This window comes from Staurois parvus, unplaced genomic scaffold (assembly GCF_062004578.1).
Source record: "Staurois parvus isolate SC_StPar_1 unplaced genomic scaffold, SC_StPar_1.0 ptg000165l, whole genome shotgun sequence".
Classification (NCBI taxonomy): Eukaryota; Metazoa; Chordata; class Amphibia; order Anura; family Ranidae; genus Staurois; species Staurois parvus.
Window position 1 is genome coordinate 5,501,103 of NW_028317961.1, and position 18,642 is coordinate 5,519,744.

An 18,642-nucleotide genomic window follows, 5' to 3' on the forward strand; every position below is an offset into this window, starting at 1 on the left:
TGCAAAGTAGGAAGTAGAGTCTGCATATGTAATGTTCCAATATGACTGTCACATCTACATCTATAAATACAAATTATACATAGAAACAACTTAAAACACACATTATTCAGATTGTTTAGCTTCAAATGTATGTCAAGCCAAAACTTATTTTAGTGTTTAGTGAAGCCTTTTTCTCGACAAATATGTAAGGTGAAATCAATCTCTTCGATGAGCCACATATATAATAAAAAACATGGTAAGAGTTCCAATCCTTCAGCATGCTATCCAAAACAAAAAAAGTGTTACCTGGACATACACTTTAAGATGATCTCAGCAATATGTTGAAACCATTGAAAAGGCTGTACAGTTCATTTAAAGCTGAGTTAAATCCATCAGTTTAATGGTTTCGAAAATCAGTTACATTTAGGCCTCGTTCACACCATACATGCAAAAAAACGGATGAAAAAAATGCAGAGACACGAGTTTTCATCCATTTTCATGCATGTTTCATTGAGTCTAATACACACTGCAGATATCTGTGCAGAAAAAAATCTCCATGTGATACTAGTGTTGTGGTATGAACATGGCCCAATGCTTTTCTTTTCGCTCTTGTAGAACGCAGTCAGAAAAACTCACATCTCTGTGACCGAGGCCTAAAAGCGTGCCAGGAATGTTAAAGTCACATTTGCCTGTGCTCTCAGTCAAACTTTTAAACCATCAAATGGCTGGTGTCATAACTGATCACATGTGCAGCACCATGTCAGTAGAAGATCAAACAGAGCCTCAGATGGCAGCTTACTTGATTGAAAAGGATAGGAAGATTTAGTTCTGCTTTAATTGGTTTCCAATATTCTGGCATTTGATTACATTTAAGTGTGGATGCTTGTATTTACCCACCATAGTTTAAGAGAAAGCCTCCACCAGTCAGTTAAATAATATGTGTTTCTCCTCCTTCTTCTTTTTATTTGTATTTTTCCATGTTACAAAGATTTGGCTGACAGCTATGTACCAAGGATTAAAAGCTGGCACATTTTTTTGGCCCGGATCAGATGCTCCCATAAATGGTTCTTACCCTACTTATTACAGACTGTACAATGGGTAAGTGTTTTTAAATCCATTTTGCTTAAGGTGATTGTCGCCTCATTACTGCACTTGCAATAGCACAGTTATGTACTGTTCACTATACTTTTTTTATTTGCACTAATAGTTAAAGCTTATCTTGAAAATGTAACTGTTAAAAAAGGGACAACACCTAATCATGTGTATTTCATTTTGCAAATATCAAAACAGTTCTTTGTTAAAAAGGTGACAAAGTAAAATTGTTGTGTTATCAACAAAAGTAGTGCATATTGTAAATGTTAGCCTGCCAGACATTACATATTTTCCAAACCACTACCCCTCCCTCCCCAAAAACAAGATCTCAAATGTGTCAAAGATGTTGAAACATTGAGTGCCGGTTCACATATATACGGATTGGATGCAGTTTGAACCACATCTATTCCGTATGACATGTATAATAACATTGCTTCCCATAGTGCCTGTTCACTTATGCACTGGCGGTGCACTGGCAGTTCGGAGTCAGTGCAGTTTGAAAAAGAGTCCTGTACGATTTCTGAGCAGTTTGGTTCAGGTGCAGATTACAGGCTATTGACTTCTATGGGAACAACTTCTAAACCGCACGTGTGAACAGGTTAAGATCCTGACCTGAACCTGATGTTAACCTGACCTGAAGCACTGAACAACTATTGTGTGAATTAGCTGTGAAACCTGAGCTTCAATCTGCACAGCACATGTGTGAATCATCTCTCACAGCAAAGTGTGCAAAAGTACTTATACCTAGGAACTTACATGTTTGGTAAGGGTAATCATAATGGCTTTGGTCAGTTGTAGTTTAAACTAAATCCTGTAATAATTTCAGCCTACCAGTCCTTTGATGGGGTGGCTATGTATGTTCTCACTTTTATCAATACTGCAAACACCTGTTGTTCCAGAGGTTTGGCTAATGTCCACACTAAATGATTGGAAGAGCAGAATCTCTAGCTGCTGGCCTTTCAGGTCCTGCTATAAACTTTGAGGGTGCCCCACATGATATAATTGACCAAATATAGTCATGCCCATATTTAGGTCAAAGATGTCACCCAGGAGATCCAGCCCCTTTCTTTACATTCTGCTCCAAGGAACTGGAAGTTGTCATTCATAGTGAGCAGTGATCAGGAGCTGGTTGTGTTATTCATCATGATTGACATAGATATGCATTTCTGGACAACGTGACTGATGATTTGTATTTTGGGACATTTTTTGTGAATGAGTAGGGGTACTCCGTAAATTGGAATAGAATTGGACTAATACATGTATTTTAGGTTAGAGTTGCTACAATTGACAAACCATTATTGTGGAAAAAATGCCACTCTTCTAGTTTGCATTGTGGCCTCACAAGCACATTCATAGACATTGTTGGGATATAGAGGTTTTTCATTGCTTTCATGTAGCAGTCGTGGTCATATTAGCAGTGTTACCACTCAGTTCATGCAGATTGTTCCCAGACTCTGTCATTCAACTGTTTGCTACCTCACTATAGATATACAGTAGCATCTGTTTGTGAGAGAAATGACAAACGCTACCACTTGCCCTCCTGAGAATTTACCCCCCTTCCTGACCAGGCCATTTTTTGCTTTACTGCACTGCGTTATTTTAACTGACAATTGCGCGGTCATGCAATGCTGCACCCAAATGAAATGTATGTCCTTTTTTCCCCACAAATTGAGCTTTCTTTCAATGATATTTGATTAACTGTGCGTTTTTTATTTTTAGCACACTTTTGAGAAAAAAATATTTTGACTTTTTGCTATTAAACACATCCAGTAAAAAAATTGAAAAAATAAAATTTCGTCATAAATTTAGGCCAAAATGTATTCTGCTACATGTCTTTGTTAAAAAAAAATCTCAATACGTGTAAATTTATTGGTTTATATGAAAGTTATAGAAATTACACATGGCGGTATACAGTTGCAAGAAAAAGTATGTGAACCCCTTGGGATTACGTGGAGTTTTGCATGAATTGGACATAAAATGTGCTCTGAACGTCATCTAAGTCACAACAATAGAAGAACACAGTCTGCTGAACATAATACTACACAAAATTAGATGTTGCCATGGTTTAATTGCACATAACATGTAAACATTCACAGTGCAGGGAGGAAAAAGTATGTGAACCTTTGGACTTAATAACTGGTTGACCCTCCTTTGGCAGCAATAACCTCAACCAAACGTTTCCTGTAGTTGCAGATCAGACCTGCACAACGATCTGGAGTAATTTTGGACCACTCCTCTTCACAAAACTGTTTCAGTGTAGCAATATTCTTGGGATGTCTGGTGTGAATCGCTCTCTTAAGGTCATGCCACAGCATTTCAATCGGGTTGCGGTCAGGACTCTGACTGGGCCACTCCAGAAGGCGTATTCTGTGCTGCTGCAGCCATTGTTTTGTTGAATTACTTGTATGCTTTGGGTCATTGTCCTGTTGCATCACCCATCCTCTGCAGAGCTTCAGTTGGCAGACAGATGGTAGTACGTTTTCCTGCAAAATGTCTTGATAAACTCTGGAATTCATTTTCCCATCAATGACAACAATTCGTCCAGGCCCTGAGGCAGCAAAGCAGCCCCAAACCATGATGCTCCCTCCACCGTGTTTTACAGTGGGGATGAGGTTTTGATGTTGGTGTGCTGTGCCTTTTTTTCTCCACACATAGTGTTGTGTGTTCTTCCCAAACAACTCAATCTTGGTTTCATCTGTCCACAGTATATTTTGCCAGTAGTGCTGTGGAACATCCAGGTGCTCTTTTGCAAACTTCAAACGTGCTGCAATATTCTTTTTGGACAGCAATGGCTTCCTCTGTGGTGTCCTCCCATGTACTCCATTCTTGTTTAGTGTTTTCCTTATTGTAGATGTGTCAACAAAAATGTTAGCATGTGCCAGAGATTTCTGTAGGTCTTTAGCTGACACTCTGGGATTCTTCTTTACCTCATGCAGCATTCTGCACTGTGCTCTTGCAGTCATTTTTACAGGACGACCACGCCTAGGGAGAGTAGCAACAGTGCTAAACTTTCTCCATTTGTAGACAGTCTGTCTTACCGTGGACACATGAACATCGAGGCTTTTGGAGATACTTTTGTAACCCTTTCCAGCTTCTTGCAAGTCAACAATTCTTGATCGTAGGTCTTCTGAGAGCTCTTTTCTGTGAGGCATGGTTCACATCAGACAGTGCTTCTTGAAACCAGTAAACCCAAAACAGGTGTGTGTTTTTTAAGGGCAGGACAGCTGTCAGCAACACATCCAATATCATCACACTATTTTTAGTCAAGGTTGGCTCACTCCTGGCTCCAATTAGCTCTGGGAGAAGTCATTAAGCTAGGGCCTCACATACTTTTTCCTCTCTGCACTGTGAATGTTTACATGTTATGTGCAATTAAACCATGGCAACATCTAATGTTTGTGTAGTATTATGTTCAGCAGACTGTGTTCTTCTATTGTTGTGACTTAGATGATGTTCAGAGCACATTTTATGCCCAATTCATGCAAAACTCCACGTAATCCCAAGGGGTTCACATACTTTTTCTTGCAACTGTATATACTGGAATTTAATTAAAAATAAATTCTACTAGTAATGGCAGCGATCAGCGACTTATAGCGGGACAGGGCAGGCATTCTGACACTGAGGGGAACTGACTTGGTGTCACTGACATCCCCAGTGACCCCAATACAGTGATCAGTGCTAAACAAAAAGCACTGCCACTGTGCTAATGGCACTGGGCAGGAAGGGGTTAACATGAGGGGCGATCAAAGGGTTAACTTTGTGCTGTTTTACTAAGTGCTGTGTCCGTGTGCTTTATGGCTGTGCTCTGCACAGCCATGCCAAGCAGTGTGCACGAGCTAACAGGGAGAAGAACTGTTTTGTTTACAAACAGTTCTCCTCCCTGTCGGAGATGCTCGGAAATCACCAGGCGCTGCCGAATAATCACATTCTGGGGAACTGGTGATTGACAGCTGCAGCCAAAAATGGTGTGGGTAGGGCGCGCGCCTCGCACGCAATCCGTTCCCGGAAATGCATAATCACATATATATATACGTGATTTTGCGCACCCGTGTCGCCCTCTAGCAGTATTTCTGCTTTAGGGCGGTCGGGAAGCGGTTAATAACTGTTTATTGAACACGCTTAGCATATTTATGACATATACTGTATCTTATATTAATCTTGTCAGTTGAAATTGTAATCTGTTTAAATAAAGTGGAAATAAAGTCATAGGGTTTTTTTTTACCTGAATGCATTTTATGCATTCAGGTAAAAAAAGTTCAGTGCCTGTTTCTCCCCCTCCCCACCCCCAAATACTTACCTGAGTCCTGTATCAATCCAGCACTGTGCTCTTCTGCAGGTCCTCTCTCCTCTCTCTCATAGGCTTGGCTGAAAGCAATGGGAGCTATTGGCTCCTGCTGCTGTCAGCCCACATGTACCACCATAAGATGTGGTTTCCTAGCACACACAAAAGAGGCAGAGCCTAGGGTGCTGGTAGGGGACCCCAGAAGAAAAGGTTCAGGGCTATATTGTACAATACTATTGCCCAGAACAGGTAAGTATAACATGTTTTCTATTTTAGGAAAAAAATTACTTTACAATCATTTTAAGAACATTATCTGTTTTGCAGCTCTATTTCCTATGAAGAAAGAATAGCTTCTATACTACACTGGCTAGACCTTCCAAAAAATGAAAGGTATTTTTTTAATTCTTCCATTTAAGATTGTACTCTGCTTATTTTGCACTGACAAGTACTAACATCCATGTTGTGATGGGCAGGCCAGACTTCTATACTTTGTATATTGAGGAGCCAGACACTTCAGGGCATTCATTTGGTCCAGTGAGTGGAGGGGTAAGTAAACCTTTGCATTGACCAAACAAGTTACAAACTGATTGTACAATTTGGAAAGTGTTGCTTAAAATCCACAAAAATGAAGCTAATTTTATTATTACAGTGGAGAAAATTTGGAAAAGTTCATAGCAGGTGGCCAGTATTACAATCTCTTCATATCTAATGAAATATTCAACGTTCTGCAATTGTAATTTTCTAATAGATTGCACAACTTAATTGTAACATTTGAGATTTTGCATAGCTTAATTTAAAGCACAAACTCATATTCAATTGCTATCTAGATCTTGCAGACTCCATCTCCGCAACATCTCCAAGATACGCACATTCCTCACCCCAGACACCACCAAACAACTCGTACGCTCCCTCATCATCTCACGCCTGGACTATTGCAATTCCCTTCTCACTGGCCTACCCAAACGAACGCTATCCCCACTCCAGTCGATCCTAAACTCAGCGGCTAGACTCATCCACCACACCAACCGCTCCACATCTGCCTTCCCCCTCTGCCAATCCCTTCATTGGCTCCCGATTGCCCAACGCATCAAATTCAAACTGCTAACTCTGACCTACAAAGCCATTCACAATGCCGCCCCAAACTACATAACTGACCTGATACCCAAATACTACCCTACCCGTGCCCTCAGATCCTCACAGGACCTCCTACTCTCTAGCTCCCTGGTCTCCTCCTCCCACGCCCGATTGCAGGACTTCTCCAGGACTTTCCCCATCCTCTGCAACTCCCTACCCCAATCCATCAGACTGTCGCCTACCCTCCTCACCTTCAGGCGCACCCTGAAAACCCTCCTCTTCAGGGAAGCCTACCCCAACCTCACCTAACACCCGACCTCACCTAACAACTAACCTCCTCCACTCCTCCCGCCACTCAATCCCCCACTGCCATCTCCTCCTGTGCCACCTTCCCCTCCCTCCTAGATTGTAAGCTCGAAAGAGCAGGGCCCTCGAACCCCTCGTGTAGTGTATTGTTACTGTCTTGTCTCATGTTCTGTCCCCCTTGCTACTGTACAGCGCTCAGCATACCCTTTGGCGCTATATAAATACTGTATAATAATAATAATATGTAATCAAAGCAAAAATATAAGATTTTTAAGCTTAGTTTTTTCTTAAACCATAATCTCAGCAGTAGCAGCATGGACAAATTAACAAACAGGCTAAGAAGCAATCAAGTCAGAAAAGTATCATTTTAAAGGGAACTATAATGGTGTTGAATCAATTTTTGTTTAAGTGTATACATTCTTAATACATATTTTCAAATATCTTTTTTTAAACCGTTTATAGTTATTTTACAAATGAACATTTAATACTAGATTCACCAATTTTATTAAATTGGTTTTAGCAAATCAATTGGATTATTCAAATCTAATTTACAACTGATAATGGGATCTGCATGTAAAGACATGGTTAATTATTGTAACCCCATCCTTATCTTCATAAAAGGGAAAGCTAGGTCGGATTGTTAGGAAAGTTTAAAAAAGTAAACAGCATTATTTTTAAAAGTTATGTTGTATGAATAAGCACATATAACAAATATAAAGTAGGCGTTAGCCACAATTTGGCTGCAAAAGTGGAAATACACTTAAAGTATCTGGGTGTGTTATTAAATGAACCACAACAATACTTGGTGCTTTAACATGCTCAACAAAAGAAAAATGTCAGATGTTGAAATAAACTATATTTACTGTATTACACAACACATTTTGTAATACAAATGCTTCGCTGTCAAAGATGACATTATATTTATTTAAGACCTAAACTGCAATCATTTATGTATATATGTTAATGGAAACTCTCAGTATGTCTGCTTTATCATGAGTTATTTTCCTTGGTAATTGTCGTACAGAGTACTGTCATGTGGGGGCTTACAATTTCAGTAATATCCTTCAATCCAGATCCTTTACAACACTCGTAAATATATGGCATTTGTTGTACCTTATATCATCACTTATCATTTTGTCCTTTACTGTTAATTGAGTCTTTGCTGCTATTTATGCATGAACAAATGCAGATTACATTTAGAAGCCAAGTGATTTTCTAGCAGTCATTGTGACAAAAATATATATTGCCTTAAGTAGAACTACAAACTTTTTGAGAGATGAATTTTAACCCAATGTCACGTTCCCATTGCTGTCTATGTCTATCCTATTACTGTACTATTGCTGTTTGTACTGTGGGTATTGTCACATGGATATAACTAAAAAATGTTAATGTTGTAACTGGTAAAGGAGATGATATTTCTCTATCTTAAATTTCCCCCTACATCCTGTTTTGTGTATGGGAATACATTTTCAAATGGGGTTAAATAGAGCTGTGGTTTTCAGACACAGGTGCTAAAGTTTGACCCATCTATCTTAAATAGAAGGTTTTGGCTGTAGTTATTCTATCACTAACCCTCATACATCAGCTGCAGTCAGTTAAGTCAATTACTGTTTAATTGAATAAAGCATTGTGACATTAGTGAATTTATTTATTTCAGGCACTTCTATAGCACCATCAATTTACGCAGTGCTTTACATACATATATTGTACATTCACATCAGTCCCTAACCCTCAAGGGGTGTACAATCTAAGGTCCCTAACCCATACATACACATACTTGGGCCAATTTAGACAGGAGCCAATTAACCTACTAGCATGTCTTTGGAGTGTGATAGGAAACCACAGTACCTGGAGGAAACCCACACAGGCACAGGGAGAACATGCAAACTCCAGGCAGGTTGTGCTGTGGTTGGGATTTGAACCAGTGACCCTAGTACTGCCAGGCGGAAGTGCTAACCATTTAGCCACTGTGCTGCCTAAAGTGGATAAATAATTATGGAAGGTGTGTTTGTGTCACTTACTGTAGGTTTCTTATATGCACGTGGTGCTCCAGTATTTCTGACTGATGTGGAGAATTTCTGTTCTGTGCCTTGGAGCCCACAGCCATTTTAGAGCTTTGGATGGGATAAGACCTCCATTCTTATATAACACCCTGCCGTTATACTGCTTGCAGGATGTTAAATGGACACAAGATGGCAGCGTCTTGCAGCCCAATTGTGCAGACCCTGTTGCAAAGCTTTTTGGGATTCGTAGGCTGACTGCAGGACTTTGCTGTTTGAAAGCAGGCTAACAAACTACATTTCCCAGAGGAGCTTGCATGTGAGCAGAGGCAGATAAATACAGAAGCCCAGGAACTAGGGACAGGAAGTGAGGGGTGAGAGCTTGAGAGCAGAGGTGGAGGAGAAGGCCACGCGGAACTGGTGGTTCATAGTGCTGCTGTCCTCTGAAGGAGGAACCGCAGGAACATGAGGGGCCCGCATCTACAGACTGACCATCAGCTACCTGAGCGGTGCCATGGATCAGGAGAGAGAGCTCCATTCTTAAGCTATTTAAGTTGCCATTATTCAACTCTGCTGCTTTCTGTCTAAGTTCAACTAACACTGTTCCCAACTTACACAGCTCACACAGCCTACTGGTTTCTGCATAATCCAATCACAGGAGCCCACTGCTGTGTCTTGCACTCCTGCAAGTTAAGCCACACCATTGCTTCCACCACAGTTGGCCCACATTTAACAAAGAGTTCCTGTATTGCTGTGGTTTGCCACTAGGGTTGCAAGAGGAATTAATCCCTCAAAGAGGGCTTCTGCTCCTTCTTTAATCCCTGCCTAAATTTACATTTTACCCTGTGTGTGTTAAAGGGTCAGCCCCTTTCCTTTGTATTCACACCTTATTGAGGAACTTCTACATTTGCTACCAGAGGGATTTGAATTCTAAAAGTGCACCAACTCGGGCCCCATCGAGCGCACAGATCTTATGCTGCAGTTTAAATGAACAATGAACTACTCAATCCAAGAGTTTTTTTTCCCTTAATCTCTTTGTCACCTGTTTCTGAGAGCCCAAAGGGAGCTAGCCACTCTGCTTTGTAGTTTTCTTGTTCACTGGCAAAAGACATCTCAGGACTGGGGTTACTGGCTAAATTCTGAAATGCAGGATGTCCATAAATGATCAAAAAGTGCAGCTCTAAAAAGTTAATGATGTGTCAAATATCAAATAAATTATATATAACCAATATTGATGCGTATAGTCCTTTGTGCAAAACCTATGCACTGTAAATGAAGTGCAACTGTAAACGTCAATATATGCAGAAAAATATATATATAAATGAATAAAAGTCCATGAGCACCTTCAAAAAAGCCCGGGCTCCCTCAGAAAAAAGAGCCCCAGGCCAGAAGCTTTGATAGTGTAGTAGGTTTATTGATGCAGAAAACAGAAAAATACAAAAACACACTTACAAATTGAGTAAGATTACCGACGGCCATCCAGCAATGGCCATGTGGTATGTAGAGATATCTGGGGGGCACCTCCCTGACGCATTTCATGTAATGTACACATTTTCAAAAGGGCCTACACTATCAAAGGGCCTACACTATCAAAGCTTCTGGCCTGGGGCTCTTTTTTCTGAGGGAGCCCGGGCTTTTTTGAAGGTGCTCATCATTTCCTGCCCATCTGCTGTCTGATGATTTGGATAATCCCTCTGCTGTCTGATGTTGAGATATCCATGGATCCTTGTCCTTTTGGCCTGGGATACATGACATCTAGTGGCAAGATTTTAGATGACGACCACCTTTCCAGGGTCCTACATCCAGAGTACTAGGAGTAGGTCTTAATTACTCCATGCTTCATCTTCTTATGCATCTGGTTAGTGCAATCTATACTCAGTATAATTACCACAAGAGTCACGAGCATTCTACTTTATCGTCTGCTGATGCATCACAGAAGTCACTATTATCCTGTATGATCTACATGCTGTGTTCACCTACATTTTTTGCATCATATCTGAGTTTTATTGAGTTTAAAACCACTGAACCTATTTAACCTATGTATTTTAATTTAGTTTAATTTTGGCATTGAGCGCTGCATATTATTATTATTGTCTATTTACCACTTGAAGTTCCAGAGGTTTACTTCCTATGTCAGCTGCTAGCCTTTCTTCCCCTTCCTTTGTTCTCTAACAGACACCTAGCGCTTGGTTTTTATCTGTCTTCTTAAAGACTAACCTGACAGGAAATACAATTTATCTACTGGTAAAATAGACCTAGAGTTAATAGATAGTTGAGCTGTAGCAGAGGTCCCATAAGGTCACTGATCAGATATGATGACATGAGCATACCAGTTTTACTATGAAGGCATTTTATGCACTATCCAACTTTTTTTTTCCTCCTGATTTTCATAGGTGATTCTTGCTTTGTTACGCGCTGACAAGACAGTGGGGATGCTAATGGATGGACTGAAGCAAAGGAATCTACATAATTGCGTGAATCTGATTTTGGTTGCTGACCATGGTATGCAGTTTGTCCATGTAACTGCAGTCACAGATCCACCATTGCCAAGAGATCTCAGAACCTTTCAAATGAACTAATTTACTATTCAATGGGTCTCTTTAAAAAAATCACTTAAAATTGATATATCAACTATTTTGCAAACATTGTTATGTGAAAATTACTCAGTGTGATTAATTTACTAAAGAAGTAGAAAACGTTTGCGTTGCAAAGTGAAGTTTCAATTTACAATGTGAATTTTCACTTTAAAGAAGAGGTATCATCAGAAGCTGAACATTCCTATTGAATCCCCAAGTGCATGACTTCACCCACTTATCCATAAGCAGAGATTGAACTTCTTGTTTATTAGTTATGTGTTTGGAGGGATGACCTTTAAATACCTTCATTTATAAGAAGGCAATGCAGTATCTCACAGTACTTTACAGGTGGGCTTTTTGGGTTCTTTTGTACCACCTCTCCATGACCTTAATGGGTCTACTGTTCTCCTGGACTCACAAGCCCTACACCATGGAGCCAGTAAAGCCATATTTTGCACTGATGAGAGCCAAGACGCCCGAAACAGCTGTATGCAAGTTTGTAATAGGTATACACCAGTGGTACTTGTTGCACAGATGGCTAAAAGGGGCAAAAACTATTTTTTTTCATGCCTTTGCCCACATACCCATAAACAGAGACTGAGCTCCTTGTTTTTGCATTTTGTACTGAAAGCGAGGATGTGTAAATACCTTTTTTTATAAGAAATCAATGCTATAGTATTATACAGGATTTATATAGCTCCAATAGTTTGCCCACAGTACTTTAGAGGTGGGTTTTTCTGTTTATTTTGTACTGAGATATTAATGGTTGTACCGTTACTTGTTTTGAAAGGAAAGTAAGTCTATTTGCTTTTATCCTTGGTAGAGTAGTAAAGGAAAGGTGCAATAAAACAAAGACTAAGGCAGGCCATAGACGAGGCGAAAACCGTCTGTTTTTTTTTTTAAAAAACGAAAAATCGGTTGTTCAATCGGCCGACGTTACCACGATTGGTAAAAGAAAATTGGCTGATTTTCGTCCCGTCTGCGGCCGGCAAATATAATACCGGTGTCCCTGCTGAGAGCTCCGCTATTATATTTGACATTTAAAAGTATAGCAAAGTTGCAGCATTGTATCTATTTGTATCCATTTTGGATACAGATGTTTCTATTCGGATACAAATGGATACAATGTTGCAACCACAATACTTTTAAATGTCAAATATAATAGCGGAGCTCTCTGCAGGGACACTCCGCTATTATTTTTGACATTTAAAAGTATTGCGGTTGCAACATTGTATCTATTTGTATCCGAATAGAAACATCTGTATCCGAAATGGATACAAATAGATACAGATGTTCTTCTTTTGCTTTGTCTTCATCTTCTTCTTTTTCTCCTTTTCCTTCTTCTTGCAGGTCACGGCTTATGCGCATTTTTTTTAATTGGTAAAAAGATCGGCTGATTTGCCCATCATTGATGTGAAAATCGCCCGATTGACAAATTCGGCCATTTTTTTCCAACATGAGCGATTAAAAAGAGCGTCAAAATCACGAAAAACGGCTGACAAATTCACCCACTATCGATCTGAAAATCGTCTGACTATTCTTTCGGACGAATTTTCAGCCGATTTTTGATCCATCTATGGCCTGCCTAAGATTCAGAAATTCCCATCAGCTCTTGCAAATCCCAGACTCAGCTGGGGAGACAGAAAGGCTTGTGCTGTAGTAAATAATAGCACTCTGGAGAGGAGCGCTGCCATTCACAAAAATCAAGCTCACAACAATACATACCAGCTACTACTGTAATCTCTGTCGGGCATCTGAGCCCAGAGCCACCAGCCTGTTAGTCTAATTAGAGTGTCCGCAGTAATAGCTGGAGTACTGTATGTTGTTGTGGGCTTGTGTTGTTCTATGAAGGATGGTGCTCCTTCATAGATAGACAACTACTGTTCCATTCTCTTTTCCCAGTATAGCTGGTAGCTGGATCTGGGAGTTGCGAGAGTTGATGGGTAGTTCAAAATGTTAGCCTGTGTTTTATCCACCTCCCATTTATTATATATCATGGATAGCAGCAAACACACTCTTTATTGCCTTCCAATACAAGGAAATTGCCAGTGGAGGCGCAGAGCTGCCAAATTACATAGTGGAGGTGAAGAATGAAGAGAAGGTGGGGCTCAATGCTGGCTGTAACGCAGCCATAGGAACACCCATAATTTGGGCTTCAGCTTGGGGTGGAGTTACAGCAAGCACTGACAGAAATAAACATTTTATTCAATTATGAAACCACCAAAGAGAGCTGAATGGAACCAAGTGATATATTAACTAGGTCCCCCTGGGGCATTTGATAAGGATTTTCAACTTCTGGCAATACTTCTTTGAGCTCTGGCTCACATTGATGCGGCATGGCACGTGGCATGTAATTCGCACAGGAACTGCTCCACATTCCTGTACAAAACGCATGCGATTTCTGTGGGGTGCAATTTGAGCCATACAATTTATATGACTCAAATCACACCACATCCGCACCAGAATAGTGCAGGACCCTTTTTTCTGTCCGCACCAGAATCAGATCGCATGGGTGTTCACGCCTATGCGATCCGATTCTGTACATTGCACCACACTTTGTGAACTGATTTTGGGGTGTTGTTAACTTAACACACATGCCTGAAGCAATTCGCATGAAGGGGTGCAATTATGATGCGGTGCGGAAACCAGAAACCAGAATTCCGCATTACATTAGTGTGAACTAGAGCTAAAGCATAACTAAGGCGAAACTTTTTTAGAGATGGGTGGAGTGGTAAGGGGTTAGAACCACCGTCAGTTGTTTTTTTGAGGGGGGGGTTTTGCTGTCTTTGTCACACACAGGTACAAACATATGAAGAAGACCCATTTCAGTGAGGTCGCATATGGCGTATGCTTGATGCAAAAGAGTTGAACAGTTACAGTTAAATTTTTCCTGAATGGGAATTTGAGAGGGTCTCAATAAACAAAACTAACCTATACTTTGCTTAGGTTAATTTACTTAAGTTAAAAAATTACTTTCAAAAGTGAAAATCTCTATTTTTTTTTTTTTAGATCACACCTGATTAATAAACAGCAAGAATAAATGTATCACTAAGGCTGGTGTAAAAATGAGTACCTTCAAAAAAATATATAAATGTGTTTAAAAATAATGAGTGATTTTACCTTTTTGCAGGAATGGAGCAAACATTTTGTGATAAGCTGGAGTACATGACAAATTACTTTGAATCAACATCTTTTTTTTGGCTGTATGACGGGCCAGCAGCTCGTTTTAGGGCATATAATGTCCCACAGGACTACTTAACATGTAAGTCTTTCATTTTACTAGTTACCAATATCTTCCTTGCTGTAAAAAAAAAGATTTATAACATTACATTGGTAAGAATGGTTGCAAAAAGCACTTGGGCACTAATTAAGGACAAATACATGAGTTGCAAAAGTGGTAACATTTTTAAAAATTAAATATATTTTCACTAAAGTTTTACAATATATTACAAGACTAACAAACAGTGCACAAACAGGGGAGGATAAAAACTTAGGGATAATGGGTAGTGAATGAGTGAAAAAAATATGATTGATACTGTATATTAACTTGGTCATAACTATACACAGTTAAAAATATATCACCAACATATTCCTAATATCTGAGCTCTAAGGGGAATTGAATTTTTTTCTCTTCCTTAGGACTTTTTACTTAGATGGATGGTGGCCATACACATTTTCATAAATGATCAATTTCTTTTTCTGAATGATCTCTTCAGGAATAATCGATCTATAGTTGACAACCTATCTGATCAATATGCTGCACATGGGGAAATGAATTTTGATTGATAGTAAACATATATTTGTAACATACAATTATAAGTTACCAATCGTATCTCTGTTTCCACCATGTAATCTCATAATCTTCTTTGATCAAAATCTGATTGATAAATTCTGTCTCGGTTAATTTAATCAGTTTGATCAAATTTGATCTAAATTGGTTGGAAAGGAAGCTCTGGCTATTCCATTGTTTGCAGTTTTTAATCCAATCACACATCAAGCAGATAATAAAATAGAAGTGTGTATGGCCACCCAAACGCCTATAAAATCCTAATTTTGGGAGTTAAAAGAGGTGACTTTTTACTTTTTTTTTTTATTAAAGTGGTTGTAAAGGCTCAAGGCTTTTTACCTTTATGCATTGTATGCATGAAGGTAAAAGCCTTTTGTGTGTTGCAGCCCCCTCAGCCCTCCTTAACACTTACCTGAGCCCCATCCTGATCCAGCGATGTCCACAAGAGCCTCGGTTCTCCAGGGACTCTCACTCCTGTTTGGCCACTTGCTCCCACTGCTGTCAATCACAGCCAGTGAACCAATGAGGAGAGCGAGGGGGCAGGGCCGAGCCGCAGCTCTGTGTGTGAATGGTAGAGTAATAAAGGAAAAGTGCATGTTTGTATTTAAAAAGAAAAACAACAAGACTTTAGTATCACTTTAAGGCTCCATTCACACTTGTAGGACACCAAAGTTGTGTGACTTTAGAGTGCAACTTTGATGCAAATGTAGATGGGTGCCACTTGGATATGACTTGTTGTCCCTCTGCAAAGTCACCAACTGTTGCACCACTGGTGCATGTACAACATTCAGGTATAACGTTCATGCAACTTTTGAGGGTTAACATTGATGTCTATGGCCCTCAAGTTGCATGAAAGTCAGATCAAACTTTGAAGTTGCTGTAACTTTATGTCACACATATATGAATGGTTATCATTGTAAAATATGGGATAAGACTTGTCATGCAACTTTGATATCGAAAGTCGCATGACAAGTCACACAAGTGTGAATGGGATGTAAGTGTTTTGCAGTCAAATTGGTAACTAACCATAATCATTTGAACAAAAGGATGACAATACTGCTCATACATTAATGTGAAATGACTTGGGAGGGACTAGTGAATGAAGGTTGTCAACAGTAGGATGTTAGTAAAGGATTATAGATTGCTTATCCTGCTTCAGGCTTGGGAGTATATAGTTAATACAGCCTTGGATTAGTTGTCACAGGTGTCTAGTGAAGTGCACCAGGCAGACCAGATTTTCCTGTAGTTTTGAAAGCATCTTCTATTAAATAAACCACTTAAATATGATATATAACTTTAATCCAAATACATTTTGTTAGAGAATTGAGGGTCCTGAATTTCATATTTTCGGCCTAAAATGCACAGACTAGCATATGTTGAACTTCACTTCAGCTGCAACTTTTTTCCAGCTTTGGCTAGAGTGAAGAAGGATTAGGTCATCTACTGCCTGTGTGCCATTGGGTGCATTTCCACGACAGGAAGTGGAAAGAAATCTCATCTACCTGTGTCCTCCTGTGGGATATTTTCCTGCACCTCCTAACCTTGAACAAGAAGTAACTAAATCGTGCAAAATGAAATGCAACCCCACATTTGTCTCAAATGGAAGATTTCCCCCTCCTCCTGTTCTGGTGACAACTGTAAAATTTTGGATTTCCCATCACTTTCTGCCCTAGTCACTATTGTCTCCATGACTAATAGAATGAATATCCCCAAAAAGTTTGGCTTGTTATATACTGTATAACAAAACACTCTTGCAGTGGGTCTCCCAAAGGTTAAATGCTTGTTAAGTCTAGTAGATAGAGGAATAAACTGTAATATTTAGCTTATTCCTTGTTCCAGCAGGCTCTGCTTTTCTCTCCCATGAATGATGAGGATTGGTAAAGACGGCACTCGTCTTCCCAAATCACAAACTTTATTGAGCAAGTAAAATGTGCATATAAGCATGCTTACGTGTTTTGGCAATAAGCCATAGCCGAAACGCGTATGCCATTTATATGACTAGATAAAGTGTATTACTCGGGAAGACGCGTGCTGGCTATACCAATCCTCATCAATCAGTTGCATCTGTGCTGGGAAGACACACACAGTCAGAGCACTTACATTTCACCTCCGTGAGGATTATCTATGGGCGTAGCACCTACTTGTTTTCTCTCCCATGCCGTGGGTTGTGGGCAGGCTCTTGCTGCCCTCATGTACAGTGCAGGATTGCTGGTTCTGCATTGTACATGATGACATGAGTGCCAAAGAGAAGTGGCTTCAGAGGAACTGTTGCACAGCATGATGGGACCCTGTCTGGAGAGGGGAATAAGGTATTGCAGCTTATTTCTCTACCCCCAAACCTTACGCCCATTTAACTCTTGGGAAGCCCGCTACAACAGCAGAAACAGTGAGCTTAAAATGGTTGTAAAGGTTCAAGGTTTTTTTTACCTTTACGCATTCTATGTAGCCCTGAAATAGCCTATTCATTTTCAAATCAAACCGTTAATTCTCTTTGGTTTCCTGTTTGTAAGATTAGTGGCTGCTATGCCTCCTATTCCCCCAGTCACTGGTCTTGGCACATCCCTTCTGTAGTTCTTTCTCTAGCAAGCAGTGATGTTATTCAACCCCACTTGCATTGGTGGGTGGACTGAGACTCTCAGACACATTCAACATGTACAGGCCTAGTGTACCCACACACATACTATTCCCTGTGGTTGATGGGAATGGTAGTTTCCTTTTACTGCACAGAGAGGAGAGGATATGATGCAATCCCTGCTATTACACCTCCTCCGTGACAGAGCAGATGCTGTTATGTTTTGAACTACAGAGATGAGGTAACAAAAATTCAATCAGACTTTTCTCCTAAATGGTAAGGTTTTTCAAAATAGAATTAACTAGTGTTTTGTGTGGGGGAATGTACTAATGGGTGATTTTTTACCTATCTTTAAGTACAGGATCGTCTTCCATTCACAAATAAAGAAAAAAAAATCACGATCATCTTTGCTAATCTTTCTACTGGCAGGAATTAATAATGTATGTAACTGAATCATAAAAAGTAATTAAAGTAGACTGCAACACCCTCTAAACTAAGATACATATTGCTAGACAAATGCTCTACCTGGCCTCAAGGTACACAATTTATTAAATCCTATTCTTAACTTTCCGGTAAGAAGCTTGTAATTGAAGGCAGGCTAAAAAATAACAAGTATAATTGCTGAACTTCTAGGACTGGCTCTTTGGGTGGCATTCACCACTTCTGGTTGGCCACACTGTTCTTAGTTATGCAACTGACTCACCTAGTGGTTTAAATAGATTATGTAGCACAGACACTCAAGACAGCTCATATAAACTTGCTTATGCTCCTTTCACACTATGCTAGTGGTAGCGTTTACAGCCCCCCGGAAAAATGATCTGTGGTGGACCGCTTTTCAGAGGACGGTAAAAGGAGGTTCACAAAAGTTCAGGAGGATACCACTGTATTGCTGCCTTTCAAAACTTTTTTTTTTTTATTGCTGAATGGCAGTATTGCATTGTTCGACCACGCCGCGACTGTGAGTCACGTATTTG

At 39.9% G+C, this 18,642-nt stretch overlaps 1 protein-coding gene across 1 annotated transcript in view; it reads left to right on the forward strand.

Moving 5' to 3' along the window:
- Positions 1 to 18,642, forward strand: part of ENPP3 (ectonucleotide pyrophosphatase/phosphodiesterase 3) — a 169,687-nt gene that overhangs the window by 58,762 nt on the left and 92,283 nt on the right. The window contains exons 9-13 of the mRNA XM_089676174.1: positions 968 to 1,077; positions 5,678 to 5,743; positions 5,827 to 5,899; positions 11,127 to 11,235; positions 14,440 to 14,571. Of these exons, the coding sequence (XP_089532300.1) occupies positions 968 to 1,077; positions 5,678 to 5,743; positions 5,827 to 5,899; positions 11,127 to 11,235; positions 14,440 to 14,571 (490 nt within the window). The remainder of the gene's footprint in view (positions 1 to 967; positions 1,078 to 5,677; positions 5,744 to 5,826; positions 5,900 to 11,126; positions 11,236 to 14,439; positions 14,572 to 18,642) is intronic.